The sequence below is a fragment of the Erythrolamprus reginae genome, chromosome 2, assembly GCF_031021105.1.
Source record: "Erythrolamprus reginae isolate rEryReg1 chromosome 2, rEryReg1.hap1, whole genome shotgun sequence".
Lineage (NCBI taxonomy): Eukaryota > Metazoa > Chordata > Lepidosauria > Squamata > Dipsadidae > Erythrolamprus > Erythrolamprus reginae.
Window position 1 is genome coordinate 44532724 of NC_091951.1, and position 22234 is coordinate 44554957.

Sequence of the window (22234 nt, forward strand, 5' to 3'; positions counted from 1 at the left end):
CAAATAATGTGTGCGATTAGGGAAACCACAGGGAGGGTGGAGGCCCTGTTTCCTCCCAGGAGATTCCTAGGGAGGCTCCCCGGAGGTTTCTTCCCACCTTTTCCGGCCCTGTTTCCTCCCAGGAGATTCCTAGAGAGGGCCCCCGGAGACTTCTCCCCGCCTTTTCCGGCCCTGTTTCCTCCCAGGAGATTCTAGAGAGTCCCCATGGAGGCTTCTCCCCACCTTTTCCGGCCCTGTTTCCTCCCAGGAGATTCCTAGAGAGGCCCCACAGAGACTTCTCCCTGCCTTTTCCGATTACAGTTTTGGAGGTTCAGGTTTGTAAGTGGAAAATAGTTCTTGAGAAGAGGCAAATAAGTCTTGAACACCTGATTCTCATCTAGAAAAGTTCATAAGTAGAGGCGTTCGTAGGTAGAGGTACCACTGTACATAAAAAAATACCAATAAAGGTTATTCAATTCAATTCAGTTTGGATGAGAAAAGATCTTTGATTCCCCTCCCTCTTTCTTTCTAGTTGTCTCTGCAATACAACTGCTTCCCAGTAGCTCTCAGTGGAGACCTGCATCTCACAGTCTTCCTGTGGCCTCGCTATCATTCTGCTGGCATGTTACAGATCACGCACCATGGACCAGGTGAGTTTCTCCAGAGATAATAAATGGAGCAATAAATCCATTTGATAAAATCAGCCTGAACCTCCTCACCCATTGCATGTCTCTACTGTGTTCTGTTCATAGATTGTACCTGGCCCAAAGCCACAGATGCCATTCACCTGTGTCAAGGTATGCTGCAGCTCCAAGAATTCCTTTTCGTAGCATAAAAGAACCACATTTTTTTCCTTATAGCCAGAACATCCAGGAGTAAACAAGGCTTCAAATCACAATTTAAACCATCAGCCATAACTTACTGTTAGTACAGGGTACATGGTTGTTAGGGATTGCCATCGTAAACTGCATATTGTACACTGTACCAAACTTGTACTGTCACTTTAAATGTTACAGTTGCTACTGTAAAACTGTACTGTCACTTAAAGAGTTAACTTGTACTTGAAGAGTTAATATTCAAGGTTGTTTCATCACTTCCTCATTGAAGCTATAAAAGCTCATTAATCTGCTCGGTCATTTCCTTTACTTTTGCCTGAGAAGGGGGATTTGTTTATGCTTCGTGCGTATCGTCTTGTATAAGCTTCGTGCTTATCTATATTGTATTTTGCTTTGTGCTAATCTTGTAACTGCTCAGTGCGTATTATTCTGTATTTGCTCTGTGCTTATTCTGGATTATTTATATTTTGTTTATATGTAAATAATACTTATTTAACTAAGTCTGTGTCAAGCTTTATCACACATCCACGTTCTGTTAAAATTCTCTGCTCGGTATTGTCGAAGGTTTCATAGCCTAGCTAACCGAGACAAGCCAACATTGGTTATGGGCCCAGTGGTAGAGAATCATGGTTTGTTGATGTGTGGTTTCTTTTAGCCAGCATTGTATCACAGTTAGTTGTTGCTGTAAGTATTATTGGAGAAGAAACAAGAAGAAAAGAAAATGGCAACGTTTCAGTCCTCTAAATATTTCTCCATTGCTAAGATGGAGGGAAGCAACTACAGCACATGGGCTTAGGTAACCAAGACAAGCCAACACTTAAAAGCTAGAACAACTGTATCATGTTGCATTATGACTGTATTGTGTGATTCAAACCACTAAGTATTTCATTCGGATTTCCTCTGATGTATGATTACTACACTTATGATACATGCTAGAAACTTTCCTAATTTAGATTTCCTTTTAGAATCGGGTCAGATTATTGTGCAAGGCTGGACACCTAGCCCCCGACATTCTTTTTTAGATACCAAATTCCATATTCTTATTAATGTGTAGGGTGAAGTTTGACTTTCTGTGCCTGAAGAATATTTGAAATATTAAATAAAATTTGCACAGATCATCTTATCTATAATATGTAATTATGGACTACAGAATGCGGTTAGTTCTGATTGTCCTAAATAATTTACTAGCCACTCTGCAAAATTCACATGAAAGTTGGTATTTAAGAATGAAGGACCATTCGAAGTTACAACATCACCAGGAAAAGAGGCTTACAACTGTTTTTCACACTTCTCTTGATCTTGATGATCACACCATCAAAATTTGGACATTTCACAATTGGCATGTATTTATGACAGTTACCATATCCTGGGATCATGCAATCACCTTTTGCAAACTTTTGCCAAGCAAACTGAATAGGGAAGGTAGATTCATTGAACACTACCGGATTACTCACTGAATATTACAGCAATTCTCATTTAACAACTGTGGGCAAGAAAGATCATAAAATGGGACAAAATGCAGTAAACTCTCTTAAAAAGCCCCTTTTGGATTATGCAGCGCTGGGCAAGTGACCTGAGCCCTCAATGCTGCAGAATGTTAATAAGAAATTTTGTCTTACAGTGCCAAGTTTATCCATTTCTGTGGGGCTACAGTCGGCAATTCTACATGTGGAAGACATCCCTAAGGGACAGCATTTCAAACTGTGGTTGTATCTAAATCGGACGGATGGATTTAAAGGTCTTGATCAGGAGACTCCCAGGTTGCTGGTAAGTGAAGGTTACCCCCAATCAGTGAAGGGCTGCAAAAAAAAATTTACTACCACACTGTGGGCGAGGCTTATTTTGTGGGTGTGGCTTGCTGGCCATGTGACCAGGTGGGAGTGGCTTGTTTATTTATTTATTTAATTTGTATGCCGCCCCTCTCCGTAGACTCGGCTTGACGATCATGTGACCAGGGGGTGGTTTAAAGGTCATGTGACTGGCTTAAACGTGGCTAACTTGACGTCACTCATGTCAAGGATTTGGGTTAGAGTGCCTCGCCTCTCGCCTCAAAGAGATACAATTTTCCCTATCTATTTAATATTATTGAACATCCAAAATATATGTATATATGCCGTATGTGTACATACATATTACACACCACAGGCACACAAAAATATACATTATCTACTACATAAACATACAAAGGAGATGAATTTACTTAAGAATATTTTATATCAGTACCTTACATTTGTTTAATATATTCTTTGCATGAGTTATATTCTCACGTTTTACTAGATTTTAGCATATTATACTGTATTTTAACTTATTTATCCAAATTCCCTTTATTTTATCCAATTTTATTGTATTTTAACCAGTCGCAGTTTTATGACGACCGATGTGGTCACTATTTTTGCTTTGATATGGTCGATTGACTAATCAAATAAAATTGATTGCTGTTGTTTAAAAAAATACTACATAAACTGTATGTGTATGTACACACACAAGCACGCACGCACAGCTCTTCTAAAATTATACACATTCAACCTCAAAAAAATAAAGGGAACACTCAAAGAACACATCTGAATGGATGAAATATTCTCATTGAATACTTGGTTCTGTACAAAGTTGAACGTGCACAACAGCATGTGAAATTAATTGTCGATCAGTGTTGCTTCCTAAATGGACAGTTTGATTTTACAGAAGTTTGATTTACTTGGAGTTATATTGTGTTGTTTAAGTGTTCCCTTTATTTTTTTTGAGCAGTGTATATATGCCTTCATTCACTTACCTTTTAAGTCCTTAAAAAGTGGTTTTCCACTCTAGAAGTTAGGAGGCCAATGGTTGTGATATTTATATATTGGGGTGTGTTTTTTGGAGGGGAGAGCTGCTTGAAGATGTTCTTTGAACACTACCGTTTCTTTTTCTCTCTTATGTTTTTAATCATTGTTGGGGTGAGCTGTTATGGAATTATGGAATCTAGGATGGGTGGCTATATATGTATTTGAAATAAATAAATAAAATACAATTTTAGTTGAAATGAGTGGCATATTAATTTAATAAATAAAAGAAAAACAAACACATTAGAAATCTTAGTATCCTGAAAGCATATTTATTTATTTATTTATTGTTAGAGTTGAAAGGGACCATGCAGGTCATCAAGTCCAACCCTCTGCCTGAGCAGGAATCCTAAAGCACCCCAGCCAAATGGCAGTCCAATCTCCTCTTGAAAGTGTCCAGAGTTGGGGAGTTCACAACCTCCGCAGGCAGTTTGTTCCACTGGTTGATCGCACTGACCATCAGGAAGTTCTTCCTTACTTCTAGGTTGAATCTCTCCTTAGTCAGCTTCCAGCCATTGTTCCTCGTCCAGCCCTCTGGTGCTCTGGAGAATAGAGTGGACCCCTCCTCTCTGTGGCAACCCCTCATATACCTGTATACAGCTATCATGTCCCCTCTGCCCCTCCTTTTCTCTAGGCTATCCATGCCCAGTTCCTGCAATCTCTCTTCGTAAGTCTTGGTTTCAAGTCCCCTAATCATTTTGGTTGCTCTTTTCGGCACCTTTTCCAGAGTTTCTATGTCTCTTTTGAAGTGTGGTGACCAGAACTGGATGCAATACTCCAGATGTGGTCTGACCAGGGCGTAGTAGAGTGGTATTAATACTTCCCTGGTCTTGTGAAGTTCCGTATTTTTCAGAGTATAAGACGCATTAAATTATAAGACTAATGTGTGTCTTATACTTAGTTCTGGGGAGGGAAATAAGGGAAAAAATCTGCCTACCCGACATTCATCTGGCTATCACCCTTAGTCTGGTCAGCTTCAGCACATCATTTTATTCCCTGGTTAGGGCTTGGGGAAAAAAAAGTTTTTCAGAGGGAATAGCAATGAAAACAAGCCTGCAAGCCAAGGGCTTGGTGGGGAAAAAGCTTTGCAAAAGCTACCTTTGGAGTATAAGATGCACCCAAATTTTCAGCCTCTTTTAGAGGATAAAAAGTGTGTCTTACACTCTGAAAATATGATCGTTTTCTTTGTACATTTACTCACACTTTTCTATCTCCCCTCTAACCTAGGTAGGATCGGAGAATGTGAGTTTACCAATCTCGCAAGTGTTTCCATGTCTCTGCTTTCAGGTAAGAACAATGCTTCACAAGATCTCTCCAATACTTCTTTAGGCTACTTGCCCAGAATTAAATCTGGCCTAGCTGCTGCCTACAGCTTCTGAGCAAGTAACAGAGAACAAGATTAAGGCAGAGTTACACTTAGGAAATTTTTAGCTCATTTTCTCGTCAGCCACATTTCTCAGAACTGCTTCTAGGGATGGAAACATTGATGGGCTGCCAAAATTTTTACTGACACACTGTGGTGTACCTTACTTTATGGGTGTGGCTTGATGGTCATGTGAGCAGGTAGGAGTGGCTGGACAATCATGTGACTGGGAGCGGCTTAAAAGTCATGTGACTGGGTGGGAGTGGATTACCGACCACCTCTAGCATTAGGATTTAGCAATAGTATTTAGAGTTATTTACTGCTACACAGCCCTCCCTAAACGGTTTACGGAAAGTAAGCATATTGCCCGCAACAATCTGGGTCCTCATTTTACCCACCTTGGAAGGATGGAAGGCTGAGTCAACCTTGAACCTACTGAGATTCGATCTGCCAAACTGTTGGCAGCCAGTGATCAGCAGAAATAGGTTGCAGTACTGCACTCTAACCACTGCACCACCGAGGCTCTTATAAGCGTAATAAATTAAATTAAACTGGGGCAAACTCTCTCTCCTCCTTATCCTCTCAAATATTGTGTTCATAGGTCTGGCCCAAGATTGAACACCAAGCTGACATACCGCGAACTCATCTCTGTCCCTTTGCAAATGGTATGAAAATGGCATTCATTCACTTCTTAAGGCAGATATCTATTGTCGTTGTTGTTGTTCGTTGCAAAGTCGTGACTGACCCATCGTGGCCCCATATTCCTCCAGGCTTTCCCATTCTCTACCTGGAGTCCATTTAAGTTCACACCGACTGTTTCTAGCGATTCCATCCAGCCCCCTCATTCTCTGCTGTCCCCCTCTTCTTTTGCCCGAGCTATTGGCTAAAATGAATGTAAATATATGCATATATGGGAGAATGGACTTGCTGGGAAGATCGCTTTGATAGAAGTTGTCCCAAAGGTGTTTTTTTCAGGAGGCAACTGGACTTTCTTCAGGGGAGTTGGGGTTCTTTGAAGACGTTTCGCTTCTAACTTCTTTAGGTCTGAGTGGATGGTGGGGAATTAAAGGATTTATATTCCTTGCAGGCAGCTGCTTATCTGTAGCAATAGCAATAGCATTTAGAGCCGCCCTGAGTCTTTAGAGAAGGGCGGCATACAAATCTTAATAATAATAATAATAATAATAATAATAATAATAATAATTATTATTATTATTATTATTATTATTATTATTATTATTATTATTATTATTATTATTATTATTATTATGTCAGTACAACACAGCAAACAAGATCACTATGCTGGATTTCGTATTTCATCACCAGTCGGGCGCTTCCCAAGCACCTAGGACTGCGTGATGTAGCGGCGAATTATGTTTGCTGATCCCAGTAAAGCGGCATTTTGCAATTGACAGATGGAGATTTTGTCAATTCCGATGGTTTTCAAATGTCCGCTGAGATCCTTTGGTACTGTGCCCAGCGTGCCAAGGACCACTGGGACCACTTTCACGGGCTTATGCCAGAGTTGTTGCAGCTTGATTTTTAGATCTTCGTATTTCACTAATTTCTCTAGCTGCTTCTCCTCAATTCTTTATAATAATAATAATTATTATTATTATTATTATTATTATTATTATTATTATTATTATTATTGTCACCCCCACTACAAAAAGGACATTGAAACTCTAAAGAGAAAGTACAGAATAGAGCAACTGAAATGATAAATGGACTGGAAACCAAGACATACAAAGAGAGGTTGCTGGAACTGGGCATGGATAGTTTAGCAAAAAGGAGGGCCAGGGGGGACATGATAGCAGTATACAGATATTTGAAGGGTTGCCACAGAGAGGAGGAGGTCACACTATTCTCCAGGGAACCAGAGGGTCAGACCAGGAGCAACGGATGGAAACTGATCAAGGAAAGATTCAACCTGGAAATAAGGAAGAACTTTCTGACGGTGAGAGCGATCAACCAGTGGAACAGCTTGCTTGCAGAGGTTGTGAACGCCCCATCACTTGACACATTCAAAAGGAAATTGGACTGCCATCTGGTTGGGGTGGTGTAGGGCTTCCTGCTTGAGCAGGGGGTTGGACTTGATGACCTGCAAGGTCCCTTTCAATTCTAATAATAAATAGTTAGTTAGTTAGTTAGTTAATTAGTTAGTTAGTTAGTTAGTTAGTTAGATAGATAGATAGATAGATAGATAGATAGATAGATAGATAGATAGATAGATAGATAAATATAAATATAAATATAAATATAAATATAAATATAAATATAAATATAAATATAAATATAAATATAAATATAAATATAAATATAAATATAAATATAAATATAAATATAAATATAAATATAAATATAAATATAAATATAAATATAAATATAAATATAAATACTGTATAAATATAAATATAAATCCTTCCATTCCCCACCATTCAGTCAGAGCTGAAGAAGCTTCTTGGATGAGAAGCGAAAAAAACAAAGGTTTTTTTTCCAAGTGAAAAGGCAAGAAAGTCCAGTTGCCTCCTGAACGAGCATCTCAGACCTGGAAGACTGAGAATCGCTGCAGATATTGATCAAAGTACACCCTCTCATTCCAGACCCAGCAGCTTTGGCCAGGGCCTGGACGCACAGCCGCTTGGACGTTCACACTTCTGGTGGGAGTTTGAGCTGCTTGGTTTCTGCCCCGTGTGACCTTGAAGGAGAGCTGGTTCCCTGCTGGCGGGTGGAAGCGCTTGGCTGCCAGCCTCTGCATCCCCATCTGCATCTGGTCCTCATTCCACATGTAAGTAGAGAATGCAAAAATAGGAGAGGTGGGGGAAGAGAAATGTCAATCAGGAGATGAAAAAAACAAGTCGAGAATTGGAACAAAGATACGATCTCGTGTCAGTGTGCTGCCACTGCCAGGTTGAAGGGATTCTGGTAAAAAAATCTCACTTGGAATTACAAAGCATAAACCTGGTTGCTTCAAATTGTTCTCTCTTCCCTCCCCAATTTCTCTCTTTCCCCCTCTTGTTTCTTTTTTGTTCTTTCTCCCATTTTTTCACTGAGCAGGAGTTTTTCCTTCCTTCCTTCCTCCTTCCCTCCTTCCCTCCTTCTTCCTTCCTTCCTTCCTTCCTCCTTCCCTCCTTTCTTCCTTCTTCCTTCCTTCCTCCTTCCCTCCTCCCTCCCTCCCTCCTTCCTTCCTTCCTCCTTCCTTCCTTCCATCCTTCCATCCTTCCATCCTCCCTTCCTCCCTCCCTCCCTCCCTCCCTCTCTCCTCCCTTCCTCCCTTCCTCCCTTCCTCCCTTCCTCCCTTCCTCCCTTCCTCCCTTCCTCCCTTCCTCCCTTCCTCCCTTCCTCCCTTCCTCCCTTCCTCCCTTCCTCCCTTCCTCCCTTCCTCCCTTCCTCCCTTCTTCCTTCCTTCCTCCTTCCTCCCTCCCTTCCTCCCTTCTCATTCATTCATTCATTAATTCTTTTTTTGAAAGTCTGCTGAGAAATGGCATCTGACATCTTCATTTCTCCAGAAGACCTTTAGGAGATGGAAGCAGGAATAGAATTAAGCTGGTTCGAATCCGTTCGGGCGAACTGGTAGTTATGGCCAGCCCACTGGCGCCGCTCACCCACCCCAATATAAAAACAATAAAACAGTATTTTAAAAGCCTTAATTTTAAAACATTCATCCATTCAGCCGCATTCGCCGGTTCCAGGCCTGCTGGAAAAGCCATGTTTTTACGGCCTTTTGGGAAGTTAGGAGAGTGGGGATTGCGCGGATCTGAGGAGTTGATTCCAAAGACTGGAGCCACCACAGAGAAGGCCTTCCCATGTGGTCCTGCCAGCCAACACCATCTGGCTGAAGGAACCTTGAGGAGACCAACTCTGGGGGCCTGACCAGCCGCTGGAAGGTATATAAATCCAATAAATCTTATCTAATCTAATCTAAGGTATGTGGCAGAATGCGGTCCCATACATAATTTGGTCCTAAGCCATGTAGGGCTTTAAAGGTGATAACCAACAACTTGAATTGTGTCTGGAGACTGACTGGGAGCCAATGCAGCTCGCGGACTGTTGGTGTGACATGGGTGTACCTAGGTGCGCCCATAACAGCTCGCACAGCTGCATGTTGGACCAATTGTAGTCTCCGAACACTTTTCAAAGGTAGCCCCATGTAGAACGCATTGCAATAACTAACAAATAACTAAATAACTAAGGGGCGGGCATAAGTGCACCTTTGTGCCTACCGTTCCTGTCCTAATGTCTTTTTTATCTTTTCTATCTCTATTTTATACTTATATTATGTTGAACATACTACAATACAATACTATATTTGTATGACATAATAAATAATAAATAATAAATAATAAATAATAAATAATAAATAATAAATAATAAATAATAAATAATAAATAATAAATAATAAATAATAAATAATAAATAATAAATAATAAATAATAAATAATAAATAATAAATAATAAATAATAAATAATAAATAATAAATAATAAATAATAAATAATAAATAATAAATAATAAATAATAAATAATAAATAATAAATAATAAATAATAAATAATAAGTAATAAGTAATAAGTAATAAGTAATAAATAATAAGTAATAAGTAATAAGTAAGTAAGTAAATAAGTAAATAAGTAAATAAATAAATAAGCAAATAAGCAAATAAGCAAATAAATAAATAAATAAATAAATAAATCGAGACATGAGATAATAAGGGCATGAGTGATTGTGAGCAGAAACTCTTGATCCAGGTAGGTCCGCAACTGGTGCACAAGTCGAACTTGTGCAAAATACCCCCCTAGCCACAGCCGAAAGATGGTGGTCCAGTCTCAGCTGTGGGTCTAGGAGGACACACAAGTTACAGACCCACTCTGTTGGGGATAATATTCATCCCCCCGAGTCAAGGATGGACGGATTAAACTGTCCTTTGGAGGCAATGCCACAGCTACTCCGACTCACACCCAACAACCTCGGGAGCAGGGATCCTGCGAGAGATCAGAGTCTTCCAGACTATGACAGCCATTTCCCAACCCCTTCCCTGGTGTCGTGGCACCTGAAACCCATATGGGCTCATCTCCAAAAGGGGAACACAACGACACCTCGGGACCCAGCCAGGTCTCAGTCACACATGCCAGGTCTCGCTCCCCATCTAACAGTAAATCCCGGATCAGGGGGGTCTTGTTAACAGCTGACCTGACATTCAGCAGCCGGTGCCTGAGGCCAGGGCCCTGACTTCTCCTGTCACCAGTTGTACAGGTTGAGTAGACCAGTGGTCCTCAATTATTTTCTGTTATGCCCCCCCCCAGAAGAAGTAAACATTTCGCATGCCCCCCAACTCTCTGCCAGGATGATTGTTTGCAATATTCAGCATGTTTCTGCTGAAAAAAGTCAAGCGGCTTATCAGCACTCTTGCGGTGTAATGTGTTTAAATGACACCTTAATTTATTTGGCTTTATGCTGTCCGCTGTCAACATTTTTAGACACAGTAAATATACTGATCTTTCCTTGTCTCCCACCATAGTCACAGTGAAGCTAAGCATTACATACGCTTCATCATATTTCCACATCTAGCTTACAGGAGGCTTAACGTTTGTCTCATTATCTCCGTCTCTCTCCTCCTTTCTCTTCATCCCTGTTAAATATTTTCCCATGGTTTCTCTTAAGGGTTTGTTATCTGCACTTCATATCTCCTGCTGTGTGCTGTTGTTCGGTGCAAAAAAACCCCTGCTCCCTACCGCATAAAAACATGTTTCCTGGGGTCACGTGTCCCCATTGGCATTGCTTCATGCCCCCACCGGGGGGGGGACCCCACTATTTGAGAAACAATGATTAGACAGACCAAGGTCTGCCTGAGCAACTTTCATAGCAGTCTGGGGGCTATAGACAGGCCTTCACCTGCTTATACACTCGGGGGGGGGGGGGGGCCTCTGGCTCTCACCTTCACCAGAATATCTCCGGGATCGCCTTCTGCCGCACGAATCCCAGCGACCAATTAGGTCCCACAGAGTTGGTCTTCTCCGGGTCACGTCAACTAAACAATGTCGTCTCGCAGGACCCAGGGGAAGAGCCTTCTCTGTGGTGACTATGACCCTCTGGAACCAACTCCCCCCCCCTCAGAGATTAGGACTGCCCCCACCCTCCTTGCCTTTCGGAAACTCCTTAAGACCCACCTCTGCCGTCAGGCATGGGGGAATTGAAACATCTCCCCCTTGCCCATGTAGTTTTTGTGTATGATTCGATTGTGTGCTTGTTTTTTTATATATTGGGGCTCTTTTTGATTTTTAAACTTAAAACTGTAATTTAGATTGCGAAATATTAGATTTGTTACTATGTTTTGTTTACCATTGTTGTGAGCCGCCCCGAGTCTGCGGAGAGGGGTGGCATATAAATCCAATAAATCTAATCTAATCTAATCTCACCCCTGGCTCTTCTATTCATACGACTCAATCACTCCAAATCAGATACTCCCACCCCCCAACTAAGATAACAGTATTACAATGAAAATGGGAAGAGTTACAGTAAAATTAGTGCAAGACAATTACAATAAAACCCAAACCATTCCAGTCAGCTACCCAAGCAGGCAAGATGTTAACCATTCTCTTAGGTGTAAAGGGATTGTTGATGTACTTTCCCTTTAAGAAAGAAGCCTGCCAATACAATATCAGGTGTGGCAAAATTGTTCTCAGATGGAAACAGAGATTAAAAAGAGTCCTTTCCTAGGAACAGGAGGTCAGGTGAAATCAATATAAATGCCAAGTGGGTGGAAATAGTAGATGAGGCAAGCAAGGTGATTAAAGCAACTACAGTTGTAGTCCACTTCCACAGTCCCTGCATGGGACAAATAAAACCCCCTAATTAGTGTCCCAGGAATGACGTTTCCAGTTTCTAATTCCAACACAAGAACAAGGGGGCACAATCTGAGGTTAGTTGGGGGGGGAAATCAGAAGCAATATGAGAAAATATTATTTTACTGAAAGAGTCGTAGATGCTTGGAACAAACTTCCAGCAGACGTGGTTGGTAAATCCACAGTAACTGAATTTAAACATGCCTGGGATAAACAATATATCCATCCTAAGATAAAATACAGAAAATAATATAAAGACAGACTAGATGGACCATGAGGTCTTTTTCTGCCGTCAATCTTCTATGTTTCTATATTTCTATTAAATTCGGAGTATTAGAGGGAACATTGCTCTGCACTCCTGTCTTAGGATGAGCAACCCTTGGGATTGGTGACTTTGTATGCTTGAAGGATTCACTAAAGGGCTAGAGCAAGGGTGTCAAATTTGATTTCATTGAGGGCTGCATCAGGGTTGTGTCTGACACAACATGGGAGGTCGGGCTGAGAATGGCCAGGGTGGGTTTGGCCAGCTCGACGTCACTCAAGGTACTTGTGGAGAGAGCTCCGCCAGCGAAAATCAGCTCCTGAACTTTGTTTTTAGCTGCAACAGCTTCCTGCAACCCTCTGCCAGCGAAAACAGAGCTCCCGAGCTTTAATTTCAATGGCAGAAGCACCATGGATCGGTCCTTTGCTATTTCCAGGGCAGTCATAATGGCCAGATCTAAGCACTAAGGATTTGGCCCGCAGGCCTTGAGTTTAACATTCCTGGGCTAGAGTATTGAAAGCATTTCATTGGAGACTGTTGGATTATGGGAATAACGACAGGAGAAAGACTTTGAACTTCTTCCCTTGGCAAGTTCTCTGTACAACCAGCAACTTGCAGTCTGACAGCTAGCCCTTTTATAGGGAACTGTCAGATGCCTCAGCCAATAGCGTTTGAGTATTCTCCTGCTCAAACGCTAGACCAGGGTGAAACCATGTAGGTAACTGATAGAGACTTTAGGCGTAGCTCCTTGTAATCAGTTGAAGGTTGTGCTTTGCACATGAGCAGATTGGGTAGACACACAATAAACACACATAAATTTGCATTCCAGGCTTTCTGCAATGGGTTTTCTTGTAACATAACTGATTTTTCCTATTTTCATAGGAACCACAGGAATTCCCAGGACTGCGACCTCATCCCAACCTCTGTGTGCAGGTAGGAGCAGGGGGGGAAAGTGTGGGTGTGGAGGGGGCAACCTTACTTCCAAGGATCATCCACAGGTCTGGATTATTTTAGCAGACATCAAAAGTCAAAAAGAGGCTCTCCCATTGCTCTGAATTGGAGTTCGGACTGATTTACAGGAGAGAGAGTAAGAAGGAAGGAAGGAAGGAAGGAAGGAAGGAAGGAAGGAAAGAGGAAGGAAGGAAGGAAGGAAAGAAAGAAAGAAAGAGGAAGGAAGGAAGGAAAGAAAGAAAGAGGAAGGAAGGAAGGAAGGAAGGAAGGAAGGAAGGAAGGAAGGAAGGAAGGAAGGAAGGAAGGAAGGAAGATGGTATAAGAAGCATCTTCAATGACATGTTGCTTCTTGGAGCTGCTGTTGTGGTTCTATTGAGCTTCTTCCACTGTGTGTCTCTTAATCTAGATCATGGTTTTCAACTTTGGCAATTTAAAGATGGTAGGAGGGCTGGGGAATTCTGGGAGTTGACGCCCACCCATTTTTAAATTGCCAAGGTTGAAAAAGCCTTATCTAGATCAGTGTTTCCCAACCTTGGCAACTTGAAGATATCTGAACTTCAACTCCCAGAATTCCCCAGCCAGCGAATTCTGGGAGTTGAAGTCCAGATATCTTCAAGTTGCCAAGGTTGGGAAACACTGATCTAGATGTATAAGATGAAACTGCCTGCCGTTTCCTGAGCAATACCCAAGCAATATAAAATAATCATTGCTATTTGAGAGTCTGCTTTATGACTGTATCCAGCACGGAGCAAAATATCTATAAGAGGCGTGCATAAGCGCACCATAGTGCCTACTGTTCCTGTCCTACTGTTCTATTGTCTTCTATCATTACTTTTCATAATTACTTTTCTAATGTTTTATTTATACAAATTATCATACTATAATTGTTTGACAAATAAAAATAAATAAAAATAAATAAATAAAATAAAATTACATGCTCCACATTTTATACAAATAATACAAAGAGAATATGATCCAACTCCAAATTAAAGCCTGTTGTTTTATTGACTTGTCCAGAAAAATTACATCCACAGACATTTTTCTTCCAATTTATTTCTGCATTGCGCCTCCATAGAAGTGCCTATCCAGATTCAAACCTGATCAAGAAAGCCAAAAGTATTATTACTGAATAGAAACGATCCTCTTATCTGGTTATGTGATAAGTGGTGGTACACATGGTTAGGAGGCTGGGTTGACATTGAGGAAGCTCACGTTCGAGACGCGGGTGCTGCTACATAACGGGGCGAGCTCCTGTAACTTGCTCCAGCTCCTGCCAAAATAGAAACATAGAAGTCTGACGGCAGAAAAAGACCTCGTGGTCCATCTAGTCTGCCCTGATACTATTTTCTGTATTTTATCTTAGGATGGATATATGTTTATCCCAGGCATGTTTAAATTCAGTTACTGTGGATTTATCTACCACGTCTGCTGGAAGTTTGTTCCAAGGATCTACTACTCTTTCAGTAAAATAATATTTTCTCACGTTGCTTTTGATCTTTCCCCCAACTAACTTCAGATTGTGTCCCCTTGTTCTTGTGTTCACTTTCCTATTAAAAAACACTTCCCTCCTGAACCTTATTTAACCCTTTAACATATTTAAATGTTTCGATCATGTCCCCCCTTTTCCTTCTGTCTTCCAGACTATACAGATTGAGTTCATTCTTTCCTGATACGTTTTATGCTTAAGACCTTCCACCATTCTTGTAGCCCGTCTTTGGACCCGTTCAATTTTGTCAATATCTTTTTTGTAGGTGAGGTCTCCAGAACTGAAGACAGTACTCCAACTGTGGTCTCACCAGCGCTCTATATAAGGGGATCACAATCTCCCTCTTCCTGCTTGTTATATCTCTAGCTATGCAGCCAAGCATCCTAATTGCTTTTCCTACTGCCCGGCCACACTGCTCACCCATTTTGAGACTGTCAGAAATCACTACCCCTAAATCCTTTTCTTCTGAAGTTTTTGCTAACACAGAACTGCCAATACAATACTCAGATTGAGGATTCCTTTTCCCCAAGTGCATTAGAAGTTCAAAAGCAAGGAAACACGAGGAGATAGTTGGGTACCACTTCTGTGGGCACATTAATAGAGACAGGAAAGGAACCTCCAATCGGGATCCCCTGATCATCAGTGATGTCACCAGCTAATCCATTCAGCACGGAAGCACTTTGACCCTTCCACCACAAATCATGAACGCGGTGGTGATAATCTCCCCTGATTCCAGCAATCAACTTTTTTCCTTTCTCTACAGGTAAAAAGGAATGGAAGTATCTACCTCCAAAGCTGCCTGCAGGATGGTAAGTGCTGACTGTTGTTGTTATTACTATTATTATTATTATTATTATTATTATTATTATTATTATTATTTATTAGATTTGTATGCCACCCCTCTCCGAAGACTCGGGGCGGCTCACAACAATAATAGAAACAATATAACAGTGAAACAAATCTAATATTAAAAAATAAAACATATCTAAAACCCCAGCAATTAAAATCATACAACATTATACATACAAACATAAAATATAGAAGCCTGGGGGAGGATGTCTCAATTCCCCCATGCTTGGCGATAAAGGTGTGTCTTGAGTAAATTTGCGAAAGACAAGGAGGATGGGGGCCGTTCTAATCTCTGGGGGGAGTTGATTCCAGAGGGCCGGGGCCGCCACAGAGAAGGCTCTTCCCCTGGGGCCCGCCAAACAACATTGTTTGGTCGATGGGACCCGGAGAAGGCCAACTCTGTGGGACCTTATCGGCCGCTGGGATTCGTGCAGTAGAAGGTGGTTCCAGAGGTATTCTGGTCCAATGCTTCCCACAATTAGCACTTTGGTTCAGGGTTCCAAATAGCATTCAAATTTCAATCAGAGTCCAAGGCAAAGTCTTCCTCAAAGTTCAAATTTACTGCCAAAGCCATGTTGGCATGTCTGAAGGAAACCCGAATCTGACACTCCCAAGGTCCCCCAAGGTCCCCCACCAGTTGAAAGTTCATCCCCTATACCAGAAAAACTCAAAGATATTATAGAAGAATTTAAATTAAAGGATACATGGAGGGAAAGACACAGGGATGAATGTAAATATACTTATTATTCACACCCACACGACTCATGGTCTAGATTGGACATGATATGGACAAACATAGAATTACAACAAGAGATAATATCAGCAGAAATAGAACCTAACTTTTGGGCAGACCACAATCCAGTAAGTATTGTAATTAGAGGAAACCAAACCAAAAAAAATAAAAATAGAAGAAAACAAATACAAAGAATTTTCAAAAAAAGAATTAGATATCTTTCTAGAAAAAAATTGGAATGAAGACACAACCATACAAAATATATGGGACCCAACCAAAGCATATATAAGGGGGATAACCATTGCATACACTAGTAAAAAAATAAGGATAAAAATAGGGAGATGAGAGAAAATCAAAAAGAATTAGAACAAATAGAAGCCGAATGGATAAAAGATCCAAAAAAAATCGAACTAAAAGAAAAAAGAGATGTAATTAAACACAAGATTAACTTGATAGCACAGGAAGAAATAGCCCAAAAAATCAAAAGTGTAAAACAAAACTACTTCGAACATGCAAACAAACCGGGAAGGTGGCTTGCCTATAAAATTAAAAAAGAGAAAGAGAAGAAATATATCCAACAACTGGAAGATGAAAAGGGGAAAAAACAAATTGATATAGAAGAAAAAAAAAAGATAATACAAAACTATTTTCAACAGCTATATAGGAAAGATGATATAAAAGAGGAAGAAATAGATCAATATTTGAACGAGATTGAACTACCCCAAATATCGGAGACCAACATAGATAGAATGGATAAAACCATAACTATGACAGAATTAGAGCTAGCAATTAAAAAACAAAACAATAACAAAACCCCAGGAGTAGATGGAATACCAGCCGAATATTACAAAGAAATATACGAACCAGTTAAAAAATTATTACTACAGATGCTGAATGAGGTGCTAGATAAAGGAGCAATGCCTGAATCCTGGAAGGAAGGGTTAATAACACTAATACCAAAAGATTTGGAACAAAGATATTTAATAAAACAATACAGACCAATTGCATTACTAAACTCAGATTACAAAATTTTCACAACAATATTAGCAGAAAGGTTTAAAGGGATAATTAACGAAATCATACATACGGACCAGAACGGTTTTTTACCAAACAGAAATATAAAAAATAATCTGAGAAACATTATAAATATTTTAGAATACTATGAGGCAAACCCAGGAAAGAATTTGGCATTAATATTTTTAGATGCGGAAAAAGCATTCGATAATTTGAATTGGAATTTCTTTATTAAACAACTGACCAAAATGAAATTTAAAGAAAAATTTATAAAAGCAATCAAGACGATATACTCTACACAATCGGCAAAAGTTATAATAAACGACCAATTAACGCAAAATAGAAAAATAGAAAAGGGAGTACGGCAAGGATGCCCCCTTTCCCCATTAATATTTATTTTGGCCATAGAAATCTTATTAAATCAGATAAGGTTAAATAAAAATGTTAAAGGATTAAATTTGAAAGGACAAGAATACAAAATTCAGGCATTTGCCGATGATCTAGTATTCAATATAGAAGATCCAATTGAATCAGGGGAAGTTTTATTAAAGGAGATTACTGAATTCGGAAAAGTAGCAGGACTTAAAATCAATAAACAAAAAACCAAAATACTGACAAAAAATTTAACAAATACAGAGAAGAAAATATTAGAAGACAGATTAGGCCTACAAATAGTAAAAACAGTTAAGTATTTGGGAATAAAATTAACAGCAAAAGCAATCACAATAAAGGAAGATAATTATGCGGTTTTAATAAAAGAAATAAAAAAGAAATTAGAAAAATGGAACAAATTGCCTATCTCGCTCATAGGTAGAATCTCAACAATAAAAATGTCCATCTTACCCAAGATTCTATATCTATTTAGGACGATTCCAATTATATTAAGAAAAGACTTTTTTCAAAAATTAAATAGAATGATTACAAAATTCGTCTGGGCCGGAAAAAAACCTAGAATTAGAATACAATATCTACAAGATAATATCAAACAAGGAGGATTTGCACTACCAGATTTCGAATTATATTATAATGCAGCAATTATGGATTGGTTGAAAGATTGGTTTAAATTGGAAAATAAAAGACTATTAATACTGGAAGGACATGATATGAGAACAGGGTGGCATGCTATCCTCTGGGAAAATAAAGAACAAACACATAGTTATTTCAAACAACATATAATAAGAAACTCGTTATACACAACTTGGAAAAAAATCAAAAAAATGTACTACCACCAAATCCCCAAATGGTACTCGAGCTTAGAGGCGACGGTATACCCAAACTCAAGAGAACTAAACAAAATGTTAAATTATTATCAAACATTAGAAAAAAATGGGGAATTAAAAACCAGGGAACAATTAGAAAAAATTGGAATCAAAATTGATTGGTGGGCGTATAACGTAATTAAATCAAAATATCAAGAAGGGAAAAGGAAGGAAATACAAATAAAAGAGATAGAATTAGATAAGATAATTTTAGGCCAAGAAAAGAAAATGATTTCCAAAATATATAGATATATGCTACACTACAAAATGGAGGAACACATAGTTAAAAATAGTATACATAGTTGGGGCAAAAATTTTGGTTATAGCATAAATTTAGATAAGTGGGAATCAATTTGGATCAAAAACTATAAATTAACAAAATCTACAGCTTATAAGGAAAACATAGTACAAAATGTATTATAGGTGGCACCTTCCACCGGCAACGTTAGCCAAAATGTATAAAGGAACAAGCCCAAAATGTTGGAGGTGTAAAAAAATGGGGACCTACTACCACATTTGGTGGACCTGCCCAAAAATGAAAAAATTCTGGAACAAAATGCAGAATTGGATAGAAGAGATTTTACAAATGAAGATAAATAAAAAACCTGAAGCCTTTCTCCTGGGAATTATAGATCAAAAAATTGAAAAAAACAAACATTACTTATTAATTCATATATTGACATTACTTATTAATTCATATATTTCCCGCACTGTCACCATGCGGAAGTCAACATAACCAATAACCCCGTCCCCGCCTTAAACAAGGCGAAGCCGGCATGTCAGAGGTTTTGCAATAACGATAGCTCAAAATTGGAAGCAACACGAACCACCTGAAGACGATTTGATAATTAAAAAAATATTAGACTGTGCTGAATCTGACGCACTAACAATTAAATTAAAAAATAAAGAAGATTCCGAACATGATAAAACCTGGATACATCTTTATAACTGGTTTAAGAAAAGAAATAAAACTCAAAAGAAAAAACCAAATTAACAATACTTTATATCCTTTTTATTACATAGAAAAAAAAAATACAAAAGACATATATACAAAAAAACCTTTTTATAAAGAAAGATCTGTATGATATTAAAGAAATTGAATACGAATAAAAGAAGGCGGATAAGAAAGAATTAAATGATTTAAAGAACAGTGACAACCTACAAGAGAAAATGGTATACGCTGAGGACACAACATACTTCACCAGAAAATAATTTAAAATCAAAAATCATTCAAAACTTACCTCCTGAAGGGAATACAAGTACAAATATTATAAAATATGCTAAGTGAATAGTTATTGTTATTAATGTACTTAAATAAGCAATTAGATCTTTTTTTAAGAATATTTTTTTGTTTGTTTGTCATGTTTGTTTGTTTGTTTATTTGTTATGCGTTGATTTAGCCTTGTATTAATATAAAACATATATTGTATGTAAATGTGTATATATTTGTAATAAAAAATTTCTAAAAAAAAAAAAGAAAGTTCATCCCCTTGTCCCCCCACAACCAAATCCGTCATGTTGCCCACTCAGATTCTGCCAATGTGGCTGTTCCTTCTCCCAGCTTCCGGTCAGGTGGTGGACAAAGGATAACCTTGAGCCTCTAGAAGGAATGTGTTAGGTCTACATGTGCTCCCTCATGAAATCACCCCTCCCAGATTCCCATAGTCATCAGGCCTTCTAAGACTAGTATGGCGAGTGATGCCCTAAGTCCAGCATCTCTCAACACTTTGGTTTATTCTGTAACATTTATGTTAGCTCCAAAAGTGGTTCCAGGAAGCTTTTAAAGTGGGGAATGGCCAAAAACATGCAGTGTGGCTATGGTGCAGCAGAACAAGAGCTACCCTGTTTCCCCGAAAATAAGACGTACCCCGAAAGTAAGGCATGTCAGAGGTTTTGCAGAATTTGCTAATATAAGGCGCCCCCCGAAAATAAGGCACAGTCAAGTTTACATATGGTACGGTGGAAAAACATACGGTATCATTCAAAGCTGTTCATAGTGGTACCGTAATAATGTGGCATCCCCTGCTGGCCCCTTCCATCGCTTTGCACCGTCCAGTACTGCAGACACAGTCTGCTCCTGTCTCACCGCCATTACAGTCTTCACTACAGTGCGTAGACTGTAGTTCCTCTGGTGGCCGGAAGCTGCAAGAGCGGGAGTATACTGTTGTACCATATGAGTGCCGTCGTTTGTGTGTGTGGGTGCCATACTGACAGGTACCGTACCGTAATCAGTGTACCGTACGGTACACTTTCTTTGGGGGTGTCAGCTTTTCTGCCTGTGAATTTGTCTTATTTGAGAAATATAAGGCACCCCCCAAAAATAAGACGTAGCACAACTTTTGGAGCAAAAATTAATATAAGACAGTGTCTTATTTTCGGGGGAAACACGGCAACACCTGTAATTCAAAAATGTCCCCTCAGAAAATTTCAAGACACCTGGGATGATCTCATCTCAGCCACACCAGAAGCAATTAAATGATCGGCTTCCTTGGATATGAAATTATCTATCCCATTTCAACTCTATGGTGCCTTATTATGGTGATTTTATTATGGTTTTATCTTAAATCAATATTTTATCTCATATATTGTATTGTCTGCATACCTTTTATTTATATATGTGTGTGTGTATATGAATATGATTTATATAATATATATTATTGGTTAATTAATGATTGCATGGCCTCGGTAGATGCTATAACCAGTGGTTCTCAACGTTTCTAATGCCACGACCCCTTAATACAGTCACTCATGTTGTGGTGGCCCCCAACCATAAGTCTAACGCCAATTCTCCCAACAAAGCTTTAAGCTGATTGGCAGGAAGCTTAGAGGGACAGTGTGCAGCAGCTGCCAAAAAAGCCAACACAGTTCTAGGCTGCATTAACAGAGGGATAGAATCAAGATCACGAGAAGTGTTAATATCACTTTAAGAGACCTTGGTAAGGCCACACTTGGAAGACTGCGTTCAGTTTTGGTCGCCATGATGAAGAAAGGATGTTGAGACTCTACAAAAAGTGCAGAGAAGAGCGACAAAGATGATTAGGGGACTGGAGGCTAAAACATATGAAGAGCGGCTGCAGGAACTAAATATGAATAGTTTAATGAAAAGAAGGATTGGGGGAGACATGATAACAGTGTTCCAATATCTCAGGGGTTGCCACAAAGAAGAAGGATCGACCTAGTCTCCAAAGTACCTGAGGGTAGAACAAGAAGCAATGGGTGGAAACTAAACAAGGACTGAAGCAACTTAGAACTAAGGAGAAATTTCCTTACAGTTAGAACAATTGATCAGTGGGACAGCTTGCCTCCAGAAGTTGTGAATGCTCCAACCCTGGATGTTTTAACGAAGATGTTGGATAACCATTTGTCTGATGTAGTGTAGGGTTTCCTCCTAAGCAGGGGGTTGGACTAGAAGACCTCCAAGGTCCTTTCCAACTCGTTGTTGTTGTTGTTGTTGTTGTTGTTGTTGTTGTTGTTGTTGTTATTATTATTATTATTATTATTATTATTATTATTATTATTATTATTATTTCAAAAAAGAGGGATGCAAAGCTTTTTCAAAATCTACCATTCTTGGTTCCAAAGATGATTAGAAAAAAAATAGGGACTCTCCAGAACCCTCTCCGATTTAAAATGTCACCGAATGCAAGAACTGATTCTAAAATCCATGAGATCACTGGCTGAGATTAATCGTTTATGCTTCTTTGATTTTCTCCTAGATGTCACAAGAAGTCAGAAATACTTACTCTTTCAGGAGATTCAGGATCCCCAGGGGAATTCTTTCGTTCAAGTTATGGAGCAAGGCACCTGGGTCTCCACTGCTCAGGTCTTCAATACAGTAAGGCC

The 22234-nt window shown here is 39.3% G+C and overlaps 1 protein-coding gene across 2 annotated transcripts in view; it reads left to right on the plus strand.

Annotated features, from left to right (window-relative positions):
• LOC139160305 (interleukin-17 receptor C-like) overlaps window positions 1–22234 on the plus strand; it is a 44711-nt gene that overhangs the window by 16931 nt on the left and 5546 nt on the right. For both annotated transcript variants that reach the window (XM_070738033.1, XM_070738034.1), the window contains exons 6-14: window positions 512–629; window positions 732–776; window positions 2437–2582; window positions 4862–4921; window positions 5599–5662; window positions 7601–7785; window positions 12982–13032; window positions 15300–15345; window positions 22108–22226. In XM_070738033.1, the coding sequence (XP_070594134.1) occupies window positions 512–629; window positions 732–776; window positions 2437–2582; window positions 4862–4921; window positions 5599–5662; window positions 7601–7785; window positions 12982–13032; window positions 15300–15345; window positions 22108–22226 (834 nt within the window). The remainder of the gene's footprint in view (window positions 1–511; window positions 630–731; window positions 777–2436; window positions 2583–4861; window positions 4922–5598; window positions 5663–7600; window positions 7786–12981; window positions 13033–15299; window positions 15346–22107; window positions 22227–22234) is intronic.